This window comes from Mastigoproctus giganteus, chromosome 13 (genome assembly GCF_048544385.1).
Source record: "Mastigoproctus giganteus isolate SK-2022 chromosome 13, ASM4854438v1, whole genome shotgun sequence".
NCBI classification, from domain to species: domain Eukaryota; kingdom Metazoa; phylum Arthropoda; class Arachnida; order Uropygi; family Thelyphonidae; genus Mastigoproctus; species Mastigoproctus giganteus.
In genome coordinates, this window is record NC_143587.1 from 63,094,881 (window position 1) to 63,116,808 (window position 21,928).

Below are 21,928 nucleotides of genomic sequence, written 5' to 3' on the forward strand. Positions count from 1 at the left end.
GGGCAGAGAAGAAAAATGCATGGGATACATATAAATTAATGGGTGACATGGAAGCTTATGATAGATATAAGCTGGTCTGTAACCAAGTCACAAAGGAGATTAGGCAGGCAAAGGCAAATTATGAGAAATCTTTGGCAAAGGATGCAAAGAAAAACAGCAAAGAGTTCTTTACCTATGTATCTCTAGAAAGAAAGGGATGAATCAGATTGGTCCACTGGATATTGATGTTTCAACTGTTAATGAGCCTGCTCAGGTGGCTAACAAACTAAATTAGTATTTTGAATCTACATTCACACATGAGGAGTTATTTAGGGAGGGGAATGCCAGAGGTGATTTGAACTCTGGCAGTGAGCTAGATGATTTTGTAATAACTGAGAGGAAAGTGGAGGAGAAATTGTTGAAGATAAACATAAAAAAGGCACCCGGAATGAATGGGATCTATCCAGTTATATTAAAGGAGGCAGCAAAGGAAGTAAGCAAACCCTTACCCATAATTATGAGAACTTCCTTGGACTCAGGGGAGGTATCCATGGACTGGAGATGTGCAAATGTGACTCCAATTCACAAAGGAGGATCAAAGGGCGACACAAATGATTATAGACCTGTTAGTTTAACTTCTGTTCCAGGAAAATTAACGGAGGCACTGGTAAAATAAGCACTGCAGGATCATCTAGACAAGACTTCAGTTATAGCTCGGACACAGCATGGTTTTGTTAAGGGAAAGTCTTGCCTGACCAATTTGATTGGATAGTATGATGTGGTCACAAAGGAACTGGATGCAGGGAATAACTTTGATATCATATATTTGGATCTTGGGAAGGCTTTTGATACTGTTGCACATGGAAGACTGCTGAACAAATTGGAGCAATGTGGCATTGGAGGCAAATTGCTGCTATGGATAAAGGGATGGTTGAGTGGGAGAAGACAGAGAGTGGTAATCAATGGTCACCGCTCATCATGGACTAATGTTATTTAGTGGAGTCCCTCAGAGTTCAGTGTTGGGTCCATTGTTGTTTTCTCTATTTACAAATGATATTGATGATGGTATATACAGCTTAATGTCCAAGTTTGCAGATGATACAAAGGTTGGCAGGGTTGTTAAGGACACTAATGACAGTACGCTGCTGCAACAGGATCTATAAAAGTTGAGCAGATGGGCTGAGAGGTGGCAAATGAAGTTTAACATTGATGAATGTAAAGTACTACATATGGGAAGCAGTAACCCCAGAGTAAGGTATCAACTCTGTGGTACTACACTGACAGTGGTAGAGAACAAAAAGGACCTGGGGGTAAGTGCAGGCAGTCTGCAACAATAGCTCATGGTGTCTTGTCAATGATATACAGGAATTTTTCTAGCAGGGATAAGGAGTTGATTATCCCCTTGTACAAGGCAATGGTCAGGCCACACCTTGAGTACTGTCTGGAGGCCTCATTTTAAGAAGGATGTGGAGCTGTTGGAACGAGTACAGAGAAGGGCAACAAGCTTAGTGAATGGAACAAAGGGTTGCTCTTACGAAGAAAGGCTTAAATTTTGTAAATTACAGTGTCTGGAGACTAGGCACCTGTGAGGTGATCTGATTGAGGTGTATAAAGCCTTGAATGGTTTGAGCATGCTCAATGCTGATGGGATTCTTCCTCTTGCTCAGAATAATCACCGGAGAGGGCATAAATTCAAATTGAGGAAAGACAGATGTAGGATAAATGTGCGGAAGTTTGCCTTTAGCCAGCAGGTAGTTGGTTGGTGGAACAGATTTCCATCCTTTGTTGTGAAAGTTGATAGCCTAAGTAAATTTAAGGCCGGGCTGGACAGGTATTTGGAACGAATGGAGGGGTGAAATGGGGGAGTTTTTTTTTTTTTTTTTTGGCTGATGAAGCTTTGCTTTCTTGTATCATGTGCCTCTACTAATGCTAATGCTAAAGATGCATGCATTTGCCATCCCACTCTGATATCCATCCTGTTGATGTCTTATGGTATTTGAGAAGAATTTGATTAGTGCATACTAGAGGAAATGCTTAGTTTATGTAATGAGATTAACTATAGGTAATTATATATCAAAATTCTCCAAAATGAGGTTAATCGTTGAGTCATCCAGTGATGTTATGCATTCAAATTTCAGCTTTCTGCAATGCTGATTATTTATATTCCTGGTGTTCTGAATGCTGCTTATGCTGCTTTGCATTTCTCTCATTAATGTAATTCTCTCAAAGCATATATATGAATAAAATGATTAGAATCACTTCTATTTCAGTTGAATTTAAGTGCTGCCAAGACAATATCTTTAAATAAATTAGAATCCAGAAGTTTATCCCAAGGTTTCTGATGATGGCATTGGAACAGAAACATATGGAAAAAAAAAAAAAAAAAATCTTTCTTGGCAGTTTTATAATATATAGAATCCATGAAAAGAAGCAAGATGGATTGAATTTTCCACACATTCTTGCAATGAAGGGCATGGAAGGCAGTATTAGGTTTAATATTTCTGCCATACTTTCGTATGCCTTCGAACTCCCACATTGTGGCTATATAATTCACTTATGTTAGAACCCTGCACACTCATAGTCAATCTTGTATATAGGTTTTCAGATTTCCTGATCTTGTGGTAGGAGTTTTGACCAAATGTTTGGCAGATTCAATTCCTCAGATAGATAGATAGATAGAGAGTAACAAAATTACTGGCTGCTCTGACAATACTTTCACTCTTTACTGGAAAGTAATTCAATGTGGTATATCGATATGGCTTCTGGTTGCTACTGGAAGCTCCTGTAAATGATTTAACTTGTGGGTGGTGTCAGTTATAATATCCATACCCTCTGCTTTTATGAAAAAATGGGCTAAATTTTGAATAATATGCAAACGTATTTTCTCACACAAAACAGTTACATTCCACATAATGTCTTATCTGCAGTATATTGGAATTTATTTCATGATGTTAATATTTATTTCATATTTGCCAAGTTTTAATCCCGATTTTTAAAGCATCATAGTACATAGGCAATTTATTACATTAGATTTATTCATTAGGAAATTGAAGTTATATGTGGTTGTTTGTTTATTAATGAGATAATTGACATTATTTGGAATTATGATTTATTTGTTGTTGTAGATAATTGAATTTTCCCCTTAATATGTGTGACTTTACATATCAGGAGAATAGTTATTCACTAAAGGGCAAAATTATTACATTTGCAAGAGTAATGAATTCATTAAACAGTGAACTCACCCATTAATATAAACATTAGTGTTACATATGGTTCTCATGGGCAGTGACATAGGTTGCTATCCATCATGGTAGCAAGTCAGGAAGGTAGCAAATGTCACTTTATCAGAATATCTTTCTTTAGAATATTTTGTAAGGGGATTGATTGTTTCAGTTTACTGAGGCGTAGGGATAGGTGTCTTGTCATGTCCTGGATATGCACTCTTGGAGACTAGTGAAGCACATCGATTCCACAATGTGCATTCCCTTAAAGATGCTATGAGTAAATTTTTTGCAGTTTATAGACAGCCATTGTCTTACTTTGAATATGGTCAAAGGTTAGAGCATATAAATGGCAGAGCAATGGGTCTTAGGATGGTATCAACAGAGCTTTAGGTCAGGGTGCCTTTAATCCTAAATCTGCTAGCTGGAAGAGGCAAATATAACCCCAGCTACCATATTTCAGGTAACAGTTAGTTACTCACTGGACACAATCCTCCTTCCAGCTAACCTCAGCTAGCATTGAGAACTTTATTGAGTAGTGAGTGCAGACCAAAATCGCATTGTATATATGGAAATTTGTCATTCTCTTGTGTTACTGGTAATTATAAGTAATTCGGGGGGTCAGTGGCTAAAACTACCATACTGCCAGGTCCACTACCACGAGAAGCCCAAGGAGTCAGGGAGCCCAACAGCTGACTGCTGAATTACTTATAATTACCAGTTATTATAAGTCATAACTGGTAATTATAAGTTATTATTTATAACTTAATTAAGTTATAAGTAATAACTTATATAACTTAATTAAGTTATAAGTTATAACTTTAAGTAACATATGAAACTTGTCAGTCATTATACCATCATTTACCGACCCACCCACCCACCAATGAAGGGCCAAATAGCCCTGAAATGGCCATCTTATTAGAATAAGACTATTGTTACTTATTCTCAATGGTGGTATCCACTGAGAATAAGTAACAATAGTCTTCTCTAATAGGGAAACATTACTTATTCAAAGTAGTGCAATGACAGGCAATTCATTGTGAAGTATTAAAAATATCAGATTTAATGAAAATGAAAACCATTTCATCAACTTTGGTGATTTACTACTTACAAAACTGATGCATTGCACTAACTTGTATGTCAAATAATGGTGCCTTAAATTTCTTCTATTCATAATGAGCCTTGCAGCTCTGAAATTTTTTACTAATTCATAATGAGCATACCACAGATGCACAATGATGAATAATCATTGTAGGAATAAAGACTCATAGAAACAGCATTTAAACAGCAGTAAAATTAATGAATATCATCTTAATTGCTGATTTACAGGATTTATGATATTTATACCAGGTTTAAAACTATATTTTGTACTTTTCTCTTTCTTCTAGCTGTATTTCAAATCATTTGCACTATATTATTAAATAAATAATTAAGTTATCAATTTTAGTTGCATTTTATCCCTGTTTTATTTGTATACTTCTTAAGTTTCTTTCTTAAAATAAAATTTTTACATTTATCAATACAGTCAGTCCTCGTATAGCACGATAGTTGTGTTCCTAGAAACCCTCGTGCAATGCAAAATCATGCAATATAAACAACAGGCCCTATGGGAAAAATAGGGTTAGGTGCCGACCACCCAAGATTGAACACACCCAAAACATTACCAAACACAATAAATAATCATAATAAAATACTTTTGTATTTTATTACGACTATTATGTAATAAAATATTGCTAATTCTTTTGTTTCTATCGTAAGCAAACTTGTTTTTTGTTTGATTTTCTATCCAAACAGATGACAGCCATTCCATCTCTTCCAATTCTTTGTGTCTTAATCTAATGGATTTTAATTACACTTTGAGTTGTTCCTGCTATGAAAGTTTTTTTCTCTGCATTCTTTGTAATTCTCGGCATTGCCTCATTTAGGTCTGTAGCACGTGCAATATCACATGGTCTTTCATTTCACTCAAAGCGTTTCACAATTTCATATTTTTTCTCTATCGACAGAGGCGGACTAGCCATAAGCCTTACCGGGGAAACCCCGGTGGGCCAGAGGCCAGTGTGATTTTGGCCATAAACGCTAGTATGAGGCCACTACAAATTTTCCCGGGTAAGAATTTTTGACCCAGTCTGCCTCTGTTTATCGATATTGCTTTTTTCTCTCTGAATCTGTAGTGTCTTCACCTGGACTCTTCCTTTTCACACCTTTTAAGTATTTTACTAATTTTTAGGAAATAAAGCACAATTACAAAATGAGGAGGCACACTTGATACACATAAACAAAGCTACGTGCATGTAGCAACTGAATAAACAACACCTTAAAGGCAGAGATACACTATTAACACCTCACATTTTACTAATGCACATTTCCTGGGGTTACTACCATAACAATAAAAACGATTTCCAGTTTCTGCTAGTGGAATCTGTTATAAACTGGTAGTAAACTTGATCTAATTGCATTTGCGATTATACCGATAGCTGGAATTGTGTGGATTTTTACGTTATTATGGTGAAATGTGTTTCCCCTTCACTGATATAAAACACAAATACATTTTCAGAATCTTCTCTTCATTCCTATCGTGTTGCACTCGGTTGGGGTGATTCTGTGTTCGGCTGCCATTTCTTGTAAACACAAAGGCGAATCGTGCATAAGCGAATTCGGTTTGTGTTATATAAGATATCATTCCCCTATTTATAAATCGTGTATGATCGAATTCGTGTAGTGTAAACACGTGTTATACGAGGACTGACTGTATTGAGATATTTAAAGTTTTCAACTTAAAATATGTATTAAAATGGCCTTTGTACTAAATGGTTATCATTTTAATGTGTTTAGGGTTGCAGGTACTCTATCTAATTCCTTAGAATTTGCCAAAGAGTTTAAGTGTCCAGAAGGGAGTCCTATGAATCCACAAAAGAAATGTGAAGTTTGGTGATTATAACTGCAGTCAGCAGAGTTAAGGAATTAATGGTTAGTTGACTTTTTAAAACTTTTTTACTTATTATCTCAAGAAAATTCATTTCTTTTCTTGCTCATTTATATTATTTTAAGGGAAAATCCTGTGCAACAAATTTAAAGTAAATTTATTTCAACTCATTTTACCTTTAGGATTACCTTTACTTACACTGACAACTCTTCTTACTTTTAGGATTTTCCAAATGTAGAATTAATGAATTATTTGGATTGAAATCTATAAAAAAACAATGTTCTTGAGTTTTATATGATTATTTTTTTACCTTTTTTAAATTTTTTTTAAATAGTCTATTTATTAGATCATTTTAATTAAAATTTTTTACAAGTTAAGTTCTAAAAGTGAGGTAAATGTTAGGAAGTGGCACCATTTTTGTTTTGCATATTGCTGCTTTTGACTTAAAATCTACTTACTCAGTGGTTGTCTCCTAAAAAAGATAGTAACAGATTGCTAAAACGGAGGGTATTAGCAGAAGGATACAGATTCAATTTACATAACTAACTAAGAAATTTAAATACATATTAAATTTAAATTAACACATTAAATTAGTAAGAAAATTAATTAAGAATAATTACAATCTTTGCACAACCATAAAGTGACTCAGCAGTACAATTATTGGAGTAGAAGTTGTAACCACTCCTGGACTCAGGCTTGGTAGGACCCATAAACTTATTTATATGCTTCTTACTCATTACTGCTATTATGGCATTTCCTCATTGCAGGATTGGGACCAGACTGTGGTTCTTCAGAATGACTTAGATCAGTTAAACATTTGGTCTGAAAGATAGCAACTGAAGTTTAATCTTGTTTAGGTTTTGCATTTGTGGAAAAATAATCCAGGGTTGGGTGACATGGAAACTAAGGGACATGAAATTAAAGGTAATTCAGGATGAGAAAGATTTAGTTATGATACAAACAGATATGAAATTTTCCTTGAAGTGTAAGTAGTTGGTCAGATCAGTGATCAGTAGAACACCTTTGCCAGCAGGGAAGAGGGTGTGGTAGCTATTACTGCTCATTATAAAATGATGGTGAGACCTTATTTTCAATAATGTATTCAGGTCTGAAGGGCAACTAAACTGGTTGGAAGTTCTATGGGTTGTCGATATGAGGAATGTCTGAGACGTGGACTGCAGAGCATCAACACTATACCTCAGGGATGACCTGAATGAGGTATTTGAGGTCCTAAAAGTAATAAGCAGATGAATGAAGGAGGTATTTTTCCAATAATCTTAGTTTTCCAGTTGTTTCTGGAAAACTAAGATAATTGGAATAAGTTACCCAGGGTAGTTGAAGAAAAGTCTGAAAGTTCAAGCAGAATTGAATCATTACTTTTCAGAAATTGGTAAATTTTGACTTGAGATTTTTTATTATTATTATTTTTTTTTATTGTGATAAATGCATTTGATACACTTCAAGTGCAGTAAATACGTAAGCACAGTAAAACCCTTTATAACCAACCTCTGCTTAACCAGCACTCCTCCTGCCATCTTTAAAACATACTGTGTGATTCCCACAGCATACTGCAGTATCATGGCACTGTTCTAATATGCTTGCAGCTAATGTTGTACACCTGCTTGCCTGTTGAGTTGTATGCTGTAGAAGTCAGTTATGTGTTTGTTCCAGACTGTGTTTACACCAGTAAGATTATCTGATATTGTAATAAAAATACATAAATTAATGAAATACGAATGAGAAAAGAGAGCTGCTGTTTCTATGAAAACAAAGTTGGACACTCTAGAAAGACACCTGTAAAAGATTGGAAAAAATCATAAATAAACCAAAATAAGAGAACAGACTTGCATTATGGCAGTGAGTTATGCAAAGGATGACGTGGAATTATTCAGCAGACTCATAAAAGCAAAATGAAAGAAAAGGTCTTAGACTTCCATTAAAAAAGTGATGTTGCAGAAAGTTTTATGGCAAGTGATGGATGGCTTGGACATTAGAAAAAATGTCATTGTGTTCATGTATTGAGTATTGCCAGGGAGAAATTATCCACTGATCAGTCTGCTGCTCAAACACTTACAGAAAATTTAGTCATTTATCAACAGAGAAAAATTTACTAGGGAACAACCTCTACAAAATAGCATAAATTATAGAAAGTTACTTAAGAATATGTCAGAAAAAAATGGAGCCTGCAGTACTAAGATGCAAAAAATCAAAAGAGAAAATTATGGTAGCTTCCTGCAGTAATGCAACTGAACTCACAGATTACCATTCTTTGTTGTTGGCAAATCAGCTAATTTGAGGCTTTAAAAAATATAAATTGTTCATCTTTACCAGTTTAATATTCACAAAAGTCAGCACAGGTGTACTTTGCATTATTCAAAGAATAATGCATGAATTTGCAGCTTCTGTAAAGAAACAGACGAAATAAACTTACCCAGAAAAGATAAATTTATTTACTGGATAATGTTCCTTCATGTCCCAGTTGTGAGAAACTAAAAGAAGAGGAACATAGAGGCCATGTATTGTTAACCAGATTTAACATCCTTAATCTAGCCTATGGATTAAGGGGTTCTAGAATGTCTAAAGAGTTGACATAGGCAAATTATTTAGGTTAAATTTTGTTAAATATAGAAAATGCAAAACATTACCAATGTCAAATATTTTTTATAATATAGCACTAGTATGAATGAAATTCCAAGTTAACATTTATTAAATCTCAGAGAAAACTTTTGCCTAAGATTGACAATGCTAATGGAAATCCTGAACTATAAGAAGATAATGAAGAACAGATTTTATTAACTGATTACAGACAAATTAAAGGTTCCAAAGATTTACAGCAAAAAGACACACAACAATGAATTCAGCAGTGTGCGTAGTTTCATTTTCCAACAAACCTGTGACAATTTGTTGGAAAATTTAATTATGAATGATGCAGAAATTAGCATTAGTAGAGGCATACGATGCAAGAAAGCAAGCTTATGCAGCATCAGCCATCCCCCATTTCATTCCTCCATTCGTTCAAAATGCCTGTCCAGCTCAGCCTTAAATTTATTTAGGCTATTAGCTTCCACAACAAAAGATGGAAGCCTGTTCTGTCAATCAACTACCCACTGGCTAAAGGCAAATTTCCGCACATCTGTTCCTCAATTTGAAACTGTGTCCCCTCAGGTTCTTAGTCTGAACAAGACGAAGAATCTCATCAGCATTCAGCTTGCTCAACCCATTCAAGGCCTTATACACCTCAATTAGATCACCTTGCAGGTGCCTACTCTCCAGGTGCTGCAATTTGCAGAACTTCAGCCTTTCTTGGTAAGAGCACCCCTTTGTTCCCCTCACCAATCTTGTTGCCCTTCTTTGTACTCATTATAGTAACTCTACATCGTTCCTAAAATGATACCTCCAGACCTGTACACAGTACTCTAAGTGTGTCCTGACCATTGCCTGGTATAACAGGATTATCACCTCCCTGTCCCTGCTAGCAAAATTCCTATATATCATTGACAAGACTCCATGATCTGCCCTGGCAGCCTGTCTGCTCAGCGAACTTCATATTTGGCTGCACAATTACCCCCAGGTCTTTTTCACTTTCCACTTCCCTGAGTGTAATACCACCCAGTTGGTATGTTTCTCTTCGGTTATTGCTACCCATATGCAGTACTTTGCATTTGTCAATGTTAAACTCTAGTTGCCACTTCTCAGCCCATTTTCCCAACTTATCTAGATCCAGTTGGAGTAGCATACTGTCATTACTGTTGTTAACAACCCTGACAACCTTTGTATCATCTGCAAACTTGGACATTAAACCTGATATACCTTCATCAATATCATTGATAAATATACAAAACAACAGTGGGCCCAACACCGAACCCTGGGGAAACTCACTAATAACATTTGTCCACGAAGAGCAGTGTCCATTGATTACCACTCTTTGTTGTCTCCCACTCAACCATTCCTTTATCCATTGTACAAGCTTACCCTTGATGCCATACCTCTCCAATTTGCACAGCAGTCTTCCATGTGCAACAGTATCAATAGCTTTCCTGAAATACAAGTATATGATATCAAAATTATTTTTGACATTCAGTTCCTTTGTGACCACATCATTGTATCCAATCAAATTGGTCAGACAAGACCTCCCAAACCCATGCTGTATCGACTATTACTGCAGTCTTGTCTAGATGATCCTGCAATGCTTCTTTAACCAGTGATTCCATTATTTTCCCCGGAACACAAGTTAAACTAACAGGTCTGTAGTCACTACTTGTGTCACCTTTTGAACCTCCTTTGTGAGTTGGTGATACATTTGCACACCTCCAGTCCATGGGAACCCCCCCCCTGAGTCCAAGGAAACTCTCATAATTATGACTAAGGGTTTGCTTACTTCCTTTACTGCCTCCTTTAATATAACTGGATAGATCCTGTCCACCCCAGGTACCTTCCTTATGTTTAACTTCAACAATTTCTCCTCCACTTTGCTTTCAGTTATTACAAAATCACTTTGCTCCTTGTTAGCATTTGATAAACTTCTGGAACTCCCCTCATTGAATAACTCCTCATGTGTTAATGTAGGTGCAAAATTATCATTCAGTTTATCAGCTACTTGAGCATAACCATCAATAGTTAACCGATCTATGTTAAGTGGTCCAATCTGATTCATCCCTTTCCTTCTAGAGTTTACATAAGTAAAGAACTCCTTGCTGTTTTCCTTTGCATCCTTTGCCAAAGATTTCTCATCTGCTTTTGCCTGCCTAACCTCTTTTGTGACTTGATTACAGACTAGTTTATACCTGCCATAGGCTTCTGTATCGCCTGATACTTTATATGCATCACACACATTCTTCTTCTCTGCCACTAGCCTCATTAATACATCTGACATTCATTTAAGCCTAAACCTTGAACAGTATTTCTTAGTTTGAATGAAAAGCCTAGTAGCCTCCAAAATTAAGTCCCAGAAGGCTCCCCATTTAGAATTCACTGTTGGTAACATCATCAGTTGATCCCACTGTACAGAATTTAAAAACTGCCTGAGACCTCTGTAGTCACCTTTACGAAAGCAAAAGCCCTCCCTTTAGCCTTGATGGTAGTTACATCTTTAATTAATTCCCACATCAATACATTGTGATCACTGTCGCCCAGCGGTTCCTTTATCTACAGGTTGTTAGTGCATGAACAATCACTACTGATAATCAGATCAAGAGTATTACTCCCTCTGGTTGCATCTCGAACATGTTGTTGTAGAAAACAGTCATCCAATAAATCTACAAAACTCTTACTAGTGTGCGAATGACCAACCCAGAAGTTCCAGTCAATATCTGGAAAGTTAAAATCTCCCATTATAAGACATTCTGATTTACTAGCCCACTCTATTTCTCTGCACAATTGCTCATTATACTCATCGGATTCATTACGCCTATAACACACACCTACTCTCATTTTTCCTTTCCCAGTGCTTATTTTACACCAAACGGACTCAACACTGCATTGTCCACCAACATCAATTGGATGTACTGCCTTAGATTTTATGTGTTTCTTTTCCGGCATCCCCCCCCCCCATACATCTCCTTCAACCCATGCACGGTACCAAGTACTATAGGTTTTGATACCTTTCGTGTTTGGGGATTTCATAAAAAAAAAAAAAAAAAAAAAAATTAACAGCATAACCCCTCCTCCCTTCCTATACACATTGTACCCCCCAAATTCCACCTCTGCACTGCCTATATCTGTGTAACACCACGTCTCTAATATCCCAAAAATATCTGCCCTTGATGTCTTGACTAGCACTTCAAGCTCATCAAGTAGTAGTAGTAGTGGCATGTGATGCAAGAAAGCAAATGTATGAGCTTATGCAGCATCAGCCAAAAAAAAAAAAAAATCACACCATTCCCTCCAAATGCCTGTCCAGTTCCTCCTTAAATTTATTCAAGCTATCAACTTCCACAACGACAGATGGAAGTTTGTTCCAGCAATTAACCACCCGCTGGCTAAAGGCAAATTTCCGCACATCTATTCTACCTGTGTCTTTTCTTAATTTGAATTTATGCCCCCTTAGGTTCGTAATCTGAACAAGTGGAAGGATCCCATCAGAATTCAGCGTGCTCAATCCATTCAAGGCCTTATATACCTCAATCAGATCACCGCGCAGGTGCCTAGTCTCCAGCCACAGCAATTTGCAGAACTTAAGCCTCTCTTGGTAAGAGGATCCCTTCATTCCCCTCACCAATCTTGTTGCTCTTCTCTGTACCCACTCAAGTAAATCTACATCCTTCCTAAAATGTCTCCAGACCTGTACGCAGTACTCAAGGCATGGCCTGACCATTGCCTTATACAGAGGGATAATCACCTCCTTTTCCCTGCTAGCAAAATTCCTATATATCATTGACAAAACCCCATGACCTGCCCTGGCAGCCTGTCTGCATTGCTCAGAGAACTTCATATCTGACTGCACAATTACTCCCAGGTCTTTTTCATTTTCTACCACCTTAAGTGTAGTACCACACAGTTGGTACGTTTCTCTGGGGTTATTTCTACCCATATGCAGTACTTTGCATTTGTCAAGGTTAAACTTCAGTTGCCACTTCTTAGCCCATCTGCCCAAATTATCTAGATCCTGTTGCAGTAGCAGACTGCCATTACTGTCATTAACAACCCTGCCAACCTTTGTATCATCTGCAAACTTCGACATTAAGCCTGATATACCTTCATCAATATCATTGATAAATATACAAAACAACAGTGGACCTATCACCGAACCCTGTGGGACTCCACTAATAACATTAGTCCAAGAAGAGCAGCACCCATTGATTACCACCCTCTGTCTTCTTGCACTTAACCATCCTTTTATCCATTGTAGCAACTTACCCTTAATACCATTCTGCTCCAATTTGTACAATAGTCTTCCATGCGCAAGTGTCAAAAGCTTTCCTGAAATCCAAATATATGATATCAACATTGTTTTTTGCATCCAGTTCCTTTGTAACCTCATCATAATATCCTATCAAATTTGTCAGACAAGACTTTCCCTTAACAAACCCATGCTGTGTCTGAATTATTGCTGCAGTCTTGTCTAGATGATCCTGCAATGCATCTTTAACCAGTGACTCCATTATTTTACCCGGAACAGAAGTTAAACTAACTGGTCTGTAATTACTCGTGTCACCCTTCGATCCCCCTTTGTGAATTGGGGATACATTTGCACATCTCTAGTCCGTGGGAACCTCCCCTCAGTCCAAGGATGCTCTCATAATTATGGTTAAGGGTTTGCTTAGTTGCCTTGCCGCCTCCTTTAATATAACAGCATAGATCCCATCCACCCCAGGTGCTTTTCTTACGTCTAACTTCAACAATTTCTCTTCCACTTTGCTCTCAGTTATTACAAGATCATTAAGCACCCTGCTACCATTTGATAACCTTCTGCCATTTTCAAACCTTAATAATTCCTCACGTGTGAATGTAGATGCAAAATACTCATTCAGTTTGTTTGCTATCTGAGCAGGATCATCAACAGTCGAACCATTGATGTCAAGTGGACCAATCAGATTCATCCCCTTCCTTTTAGAGTTTATATAAGTAAAGAAATCCTTGCTGTTTTTCTTAGCATCTTTTGCCAAGGATTTCTCGTAATCTGCCTTCGCCTGCCGAACCTCCTTTGTGACCTGATTACAGATTAACTTATATCTGCCATAGGCTTCTGAGTCGCTTGATAATTTATATGCATCCCATGCATTTTTCTTCTCTGTTACGAGTCTCATTAGTTCATTTGACAGCCATTTAGGCCTAAACCTTGAACAATATTTCTTAATAGGTATGAAACTTTTAGTAGCTTCCACGATTAATTCCTTGAATGCTTCCCACTTAGAATTTACTGTTGGTAACATCGTCAGTTGATCCCACTGTATAGAATTTAAAAACTGTTGGAGACCACTGTACTCGCCTTTACGGAAGCAAAAACCCTTTCCTTTACACCTGATGGTAATTAAATCTTTAAGTAAATCCCACGTCAGTACACTGTGATCACTGCCACCTAGTGGTTCTTTAATCTGCAAATTCCTAATACATGAATTATCACTGCTGATAACCAGATCAAGAGTATTACTTTCTCTGGTTGCCTCTCGAACATGCTGCTGCAGAAAACAATCATCCAATAAATCCACAAAAGTCTGACTAGTGTGTGACTGGAACCACAAGTTCCAGTCAATATCTGGGAAGTTAAAATCCCCTATTATAAGACATTCCGATTTACTAGCCCACTCTATTTCTCTGTACAATTGTTCATTGTACTCATTCGAGTCATTAGGCCTATAACACACTCCTACTCTAATTTTTGCTTTCGCAGTGCTTATGTCACACCAAACTGACTCAACAGTGCACTGTTCATCTATTTCAACTGGATGCACTTCTTTTGATTTTATATTTTTCTTTATTAACAGCATAACACCTCCTCCCTTCCTATCCTGTCTATCCTTTCTGTACACATTGTACTCCCCAAATTCCAGTTCGGCATTCCTTATATCTGGGTGACACCACGTCTCTGATATCCCTACAATATCCGCCTTTGATGTCTTGACCAACACTTCAAATTCATCAAATTTATTTACTATACTTCTAGCAATTTTATACATGCAAGTATACATGCACGTATTCCTATTCCCAGCCACTCTAACACATCACATATACCCACCTGTTTCACGATGACTGACATCCGTCCCTGAAACCCCCAACACCACTCACTCCAGGTTGCTACTTATTCTAATAGAAGTTGTGCAAGAATCACCTTCACCTCTGCCTATGGCTACTGTTAAACTATTAGTCCTTGTATCCCCCCAAGCTATCATTTTTCCGACCCACCTAACACTGCCTCAATAGCATCAGCAAATATTCTTGCACCCTTTCTATTTAAGTGTATCCCGTCCCTGTAGAAGCAATCTCTCCTGTTAACAAGTACAATCCAGGCTGAAAAAAATTCTACCCCTTGAGCCTTGCACAATCTTTCCAGGGCCAAATTGATTGACAAGGCTCTCATTATATACTATCATGTCTGGGCAGAATTGCAGACACTTTCACATTCAACCCTAACTTGTGACTTTTTTTCAACATTGACCTGTACTCATTGAGTAAATCTGCAGGTCCCTTACTCTTAATGTCATTAGTTCCAACAATATCACCCTTAGTGTCTTTAAAAGATATCTGCTCTACAACATCATCAACTTTTGCCCCTGGCAGACATACCCTGGTACTGTTCCACCTATCCTTCTTGCATAGTATATTCCCTGTCTCCCTGACAATAGGGTCACTAACAATAACTAGTTTCTTTGGGACCAGTGCATTCTGACTTGGAGATTGCCTCTGTGTTGCTTGATGCACAGGAGTGAGCTCTGTCATTGAACTGGGCAGCTGAGAGCTTGATGGCCTCTCATATTAATTTCTTTGAGGGCATTTACCTTACACCTCAAGCTCTCATAGACGCCCATCAGAACACTGAGTTGGTGCCTAATTTCTTGACACTCCAGACACCTAGCACACACAAAAGCATCCTCCTTGGTTAGATCATGTCCTGTTTTAGAAAGGTCAGCAAATATTTCACATTTCGCACATTTTTTGAGACTGTGATGTGTTGGAGAATTGCCCCCTTTGTTTCTCCCCCGAGCGACAGCACTCTCGCTAGTCTGTGATCTTTGCTTCGCAGCTCTAGTCTGGGTCATGATTTCCGTTTAAATACAATTTAATTAACAATGAAATGTAATAAGATTAATAATATTTTTGATTAATTGATAATACTATAATAAGCTAACAGATTCCTAATACAGTGCTTCGTATTATGTTATCTAGTTTAACTTTATACCTTATGCTATCTGTTCGAGATATATATATACGTTAAGCTATTCCTTATCAACTACAATATGGCGGCTAGTTCAACAATATTGGCACCAACACTGGGAGTCGTAACTTCCAAAAATTGCTGGTTAAATTCAAAATAAGAAGTTAACAAACGCTACTAAGCCTATTTAATATCTCCGTAAAACACAATGTACTATGTTAAATAACAAAGAATACATTAAAAATTAAAAAATACTTATCCCTTTACAGCAGCCAAAAATCCACTATCCGTACTGTTTTGCGATCCCAGCGTCCTCTAAAAATAATATCATATACACTGTGGCAGAAACAGATATATTGAAGAAGAAACAATCAAATCCAGGATATAAAAATTTCTCATGCAGCCTCCAGAAGTACCCTAGATACAGCTTTGCATTATATTCAGCAAAAGCTTGATTCAGCAGTCAGTGATGTGGTGTTTATAAAAGAAAGTCGTGGGACTGTACTACCAAACATCAAATTTCATTATCTAAACAGATGAAAATTATTGATTTCATGTAAATGAATAATACATGCAAGAGTATTAAGTGAAAATAAAATTCTTAAGGGTGGGCATGTCCGCATACTTTTCTTATGATTCTTTGCTTCAACCGACTTCTTTGACTAACTGACAAACTATCAGTCCCAATCACATGCGATAAGAAGTCTTATAATGTTAATATCTGTTAGTATTATACTTATATATTGTACTTATTTTATGAATAAAATAAGCGCATTCATGTAAATATCACTTTCATCATCAGCCATTGTCAATCCACTGCATGATGAAGGCCTCTCCAGAGCTTTCCAGTTCCTTCTGTTTTGTGCAACAGCCATCCATTTACTACTCACAAACTCACGAATTTCATCTGTCCATCTCCATTGTAGTCTTCTAGGTTTTCTTTTAAAATACCATTCTGTTATTTTCTTAGTCCATCTGTCATCATGTCTTCGAGCTATTTGTCCTGCCCAAGACCATTTCAGTTCTTTAGTTTTGATAAGAATGTCCTTTATTTGTGTTTTCTGCCTAATCCATGTGTTTCTCTTCTTATCCAACAGTCTGATTCCTAATATAATTCATTCCATTCTTTGCTGTGTGGTTTCAGCTTCTCTTCCATTCTTTTGGTGAGTGTCCAAGTTTCACTTCCATAGGTCGTGGTGGGGAGTATAAATTGGTTCATTATTTTACGTTTCAGAGAAATTAGGATATTGCTTCTCAGTATGTGACTATATTTCCTGAATGCTATCCATCCAAAATTTATTCTTTTCTTGACTTCCAGCAATTTATCATTAATACAACTAACGACTTGTCCAAGATAAGTATATGAATCCACCTTTTCAATTACTGCTCCTTCAATGCTTATATCCCTTTCTGTGGCATACTTGTTCATCATTACTTTTTGTTTTAGCCATATTCATCTTTAGTCTGAAATCCTTACTAACTCTGCATAACTGATTAAAATTTTCCTCTAATTCTTGGGATCGTGGCTTATGATCACGATGTCATCTGCAAATAGTAAATGGTTTAGGTACTCTCCATTCACATTGACTCCTTTCTGTGACCAGTCCAATCTTCTGATAGCTTCTTCAAGAGCAGCAGTAAACAACTTCAGAGGTATCGCGTCTCCTTGTCGAACTCCTTTCTCAATTTTCAATTTGCTACTATCTAGTCTAATAAAAGAGGTAGCGTTCTCATATATTTTCTTCAAAATCATAATGTATATGGTGTCTATGCCTTGTCTTTCCAGTGCCCGAAACATTGCCTTATGCTGTATGGAGTCAAATGCCCTTTCATAATCCACAAATGCGAGGCATAATGGTGTTTTATAATCATTTGCTTTCTCCATTAGCTGTGATATTACGTGAAGGTGATCCCTAGTTTAGAATTCTGTCCTAAAGCCAGCTTGCTCTTTCCGTTGATTCTCTTCAAGTATTCTTTCTAATCTGTTGTTAATGACCCTTGTGAATAACTTTTAGATGTGGGACAACAAGCTAATTGGTCAATAATTTCCAATTTCTGAATTATCTCCTTTCTTATGCAGCAAAATTATGATTCCATTATTCCACTCTTTAGGCATCACACTTTTCCAAATATATTTTGTGAAGAGTCTTGCCAATTTCTGTATCGTGTCTCTTCCTCCCAATTTTAACAACACTACAGTAACTTCATCTTCACCCGGAGGCTTTCCGATTCTTCATTTTCTTCAGTGCATGTTCTACCTCATCAGGAAGAATATTGGGTATGTCATATGTGTTGCTAATTTGTGATCCACCTTCCCCACTACTTGCATCATTTTCTTGCTTCTTATATAATTCTTTATAGTAGTCTTCTGCTATTTGAATTATGCCTTCTCTACTGTTTATAAATACACCATCACTATATTTCAGTTTCAGTATCATTTGTCTTTCTGTATTACTGCTCATAACTGCTAATTTAAGTCCTTAGTTTTCCCTTAATTGTTTGTTCTACTTTTCTTGTATTAGATCTTCTTATGTCCTCTCTGAGTCTCTTTCTAATGGCTTTGCATAACTCAGTAATACTCAATTTTGTCCTTGTCAGTGTTTATCTTGCTCTTCGTTTGTTGTCTTTGGTTCATCATGACAAGTGTTTCTTGACTAATTTTTTCTTCTTTGGATTTCTTTTTAACCATAGGTTTTTCGGGCTTTACTACTTTCAGAAAATTGTATTCCTTGTTGATTATCTTGGTCCTGAAAGGGCTTGTCCTTAAGTTCCAGTACATACTGCTTTTTCTTCTCTTCTGTTCTCAAAAACCTTTGTATTATTTATTCGAGTCAGTTTTTTCCTTTCATTTCTTACATCTATATCAAATGTGCGTCTTACCATTCTGTGATCACTTCTAACATTTACCTTGTTCAGGACAGTAAAATCATTCACAATATATCTTCTGTTAGTGAGGATGAAGTCGATTTCATTAGTTGTTAATCCATTTGGGCTCTTCCATTTTCACCCTTTTCTTGAAAAAAGTGTTCATTACTGACATCCTTAGCCTTGACACTTGACATCCAACCTTAGCACTGAAGTCCCCCATAATAATGGTGTAGTGAGTTTTCTGTTCATCTATGTCTCTCAATTTCAGTGTACATTTCTTCAACTTGTTCATCATGGCTCAATGTTGGTGCATATATCATTGTAATCTCTAGTTTGTACCTCTTAGAAATCTTGAGTAGTAGTCTTGACACCCTTGGTGATGTAATTTTGAATTCCAAAATGTTGTTTTTTATATCTTTACGGTCCAGAAAGCCAACTCCACCTTCGCTCTTTTCACTGTTTCCATTGGTGTACAGCAGATTTCCACTTGATAAACTTATAAGTGATTCATTTCTTCTTGTTGTTTCAGCCAAGCCGATGATATTCCAATTCACATTTTCTAATTCCTTTTCCAGTTCTAATATCTTATCTTAACCGATGAGCGATCTTATGTTGTAACAGGCCAAGTTCAGTTCCCGTGCATGGCAGCCTGGTCGTACCCAGAGATTCTTAGCATCCTCAGCTTCCACTCTGATCCTCTTGCTGCCATAAGAAGGAGAGTGAAAGCCACTGTGGACTGAAGGCCATTTGTTTTGTCACGTTGTCATGTGCTGGAGGGTTTGGTCTTTACCTCTTCAGGTAAAGACCAAATGATATGTCGAAGTGTGTTTCTGTGTGAGGAAGGAAACCAATGGTAATTTACTTTTTATATATTTTATTTTTTATTGTTTATTTTTAATATTATATTTTTGGCTGGTTCAGCCTGTGGTTTGCTCTGTAGGTAATATTACTCAGAATAATTCTTTAACCTTTGGAATTTTAAATATGAAAATGAAATATTCAATAAATATACAGTAACTAGAAAGTTTTATTTCAGGGGCCATTTTGGAATGAATGGTAAACAGAAGTTTTTTTTTTTTTGAAAAGAATCATCATGTGGCAGCCATTTTTACTGAGTTAGATCTTTCAACATTCATCAGAAATCACTGATATGTCATCTAGTATGTCAAATGATATGTAACACTGTGCTACTCAACCCTATTTACCATATGAAATAGGAAGTTTGTTTCTATGCTTTTGTCCTTTATTGTTTTATTCATGTTCATTGTATATACAAAAACAGTAACTGCAAGTAGATGCAAAAATTTGAGTATGTCAAATACATATCACTATTTGATTAGCATTGTTTAAGTAAAATTATCACCCTCAGTATTCCTTGCCTTATCCACCATTTTTAGAATAGCAACTGCATTTTGACATATAACTATATAGATAAAAGATAATTTATAAAATTGGCATATTTAATAATTTAGTCTTTTTAAGAAATTTTCCTTTTTCTGTATTGCTGAAATAAAGAAGAAGGTTATTTATAAAATTTAGTTTTTTAGTTTTTGAGATAATTGTTAAAAAGTATGACTTAATTAATTTTCGAGTATATTTGGCTGTCACAGTAACCATACAAGCCCTGTGCTGAAATAATATAAATGGCAGTTTTAGAAATGTGCAGTAAAATAAAAATAAAATGATTACTATTTTCAATATTCAAACATTTTTGCAATTGTTATAAGAAGCAAAAATAATTTTTAGATAATATTGTATTCTTATAAAATGAGAAGTGACTGTTTTTTTTTTTTTTTTTTTTTGTGAATTACGTTACAGTAATGGTTGAATTTGTTAATATATGAAATTAACTCTGGGAAATTTCTTAAATTTTATTAAATTTAAACCGCTGTGAGTTTTCTATATGCAGGAATAGCACATAGTAGAAATCAAGGCTTAAAACTTGACTGTTATGACCATGTACAGAATAAATTATTTTTTTGAACAATTTTGTAGGTAGCAGAATAATATACTTATTACTACTGCTATACCTCTTCTTTCATGAGTTAATTTCCATGGGCCTACAGCTTAATATATATTTAGTAGGGTAGGTATATGCATTTATAAAAGAGCACAGCAATCAAGTTTTCGAAAGGTAAACTGCCAACACTAAATGCAAAGCGATATCTGAAAGCAGATTATTTTAATGCATTCAGAATATTGCAAAATATGCTCTGTATAAGTAATGTATTAGGTGATTGTTCATATCAGTTGGTATAATTGAACATCTTTGCTATACATTCAATATGACCTTCAGTTAATTTTTTAAAGGCTTACTATTACAAATATTTGATATTTGTGTACTGCTAATGAAAGTACAGTGTGACTGAGGTATATCGGTATCATACTCTAAAATTAATCTTTTTTTTCTTTTTTTGTATTCAGTTTTTCTTCATATTTTCCTTCATCTTATTTTGCTGTTTAGTACATATTTTATCTTTTATGCAAAATATGAATTGTCATTCACAAACCTCTACTAAATCTGCTGTGTTGCATAATCATAAATCTTGCTTTAAAAGTCAAATCTATACAAACATTAATAAAATTAATAAAACCCATCTCAAAAAATACCTTAATTATTTTTATAAATCAAAACATAAAAATTATTCTGTTCTACATATCAGACATTAAGCTTTTCTTGCATCATCTGTTTTTATATTTTTCTTCCTAACAGAAAGTTGGCTTATCCATAACATTCTGGATAGTGAGATTTTGCCTTGATTTTTCTATATTGTTAATTTGGACAAAAAGTCAGAAAGAACTCGATGATGAGGAGATGGAATGGCTATTATAATCACTCCCTATCTATAAAAGGCATAAAATTTTTGGATGGTATATTCTTACATTCTCCAGTTTTAAAGACATTGCTGTAGTCATACAGTTGACATCTTGTCTGTTGGTGGCAATTGTCATCTTTCTGCCTTCCACCACCTGGATTTTTTTAAATTTTTGAGCGGTGCAGTAAAAAAGCCTGTGGCTTCCTTGCCCTATATGGCTAATAACAATACCTGTTTCAACACCATTTTACACCCTTCAAATTACAGATAAAACATTAGTAATTCAGACTAATAGGGAGAAGGTGAT

The 21,928-nt window shown here is 36.0% G+C and overlaps 1 protein-coding gene across 1 annotated transcript in view; it reads left to right on the top strand.

Annotated features, from left to right (window-relative positions):
• Nep3 (M13 family metallopeptidase neprilysin 3) overlaps positions 1–19,885 on the top strand; it is a 353,718-nt gene extending 333,833 nt beyond the window's left edge. The window contains exons 18-19 of the mRNA XM_090387832.1: positions 6,036–6,170; positions 19,842–19,885. Coding sequence (XP_090243958.1) covers positions 6,036–6,135 — 100 coding nt within the window. The 3' untranslated portion in view covers positions 6,136–6,170; positions 19,842–19,885. The remainder of the gene's footprint in view (positions 1–6,035; positions 6,171–19,841) is intronic.
• The last annotated feature ends 2,043 nt before the right edge of the window (positions 19,886–21,928 follow it).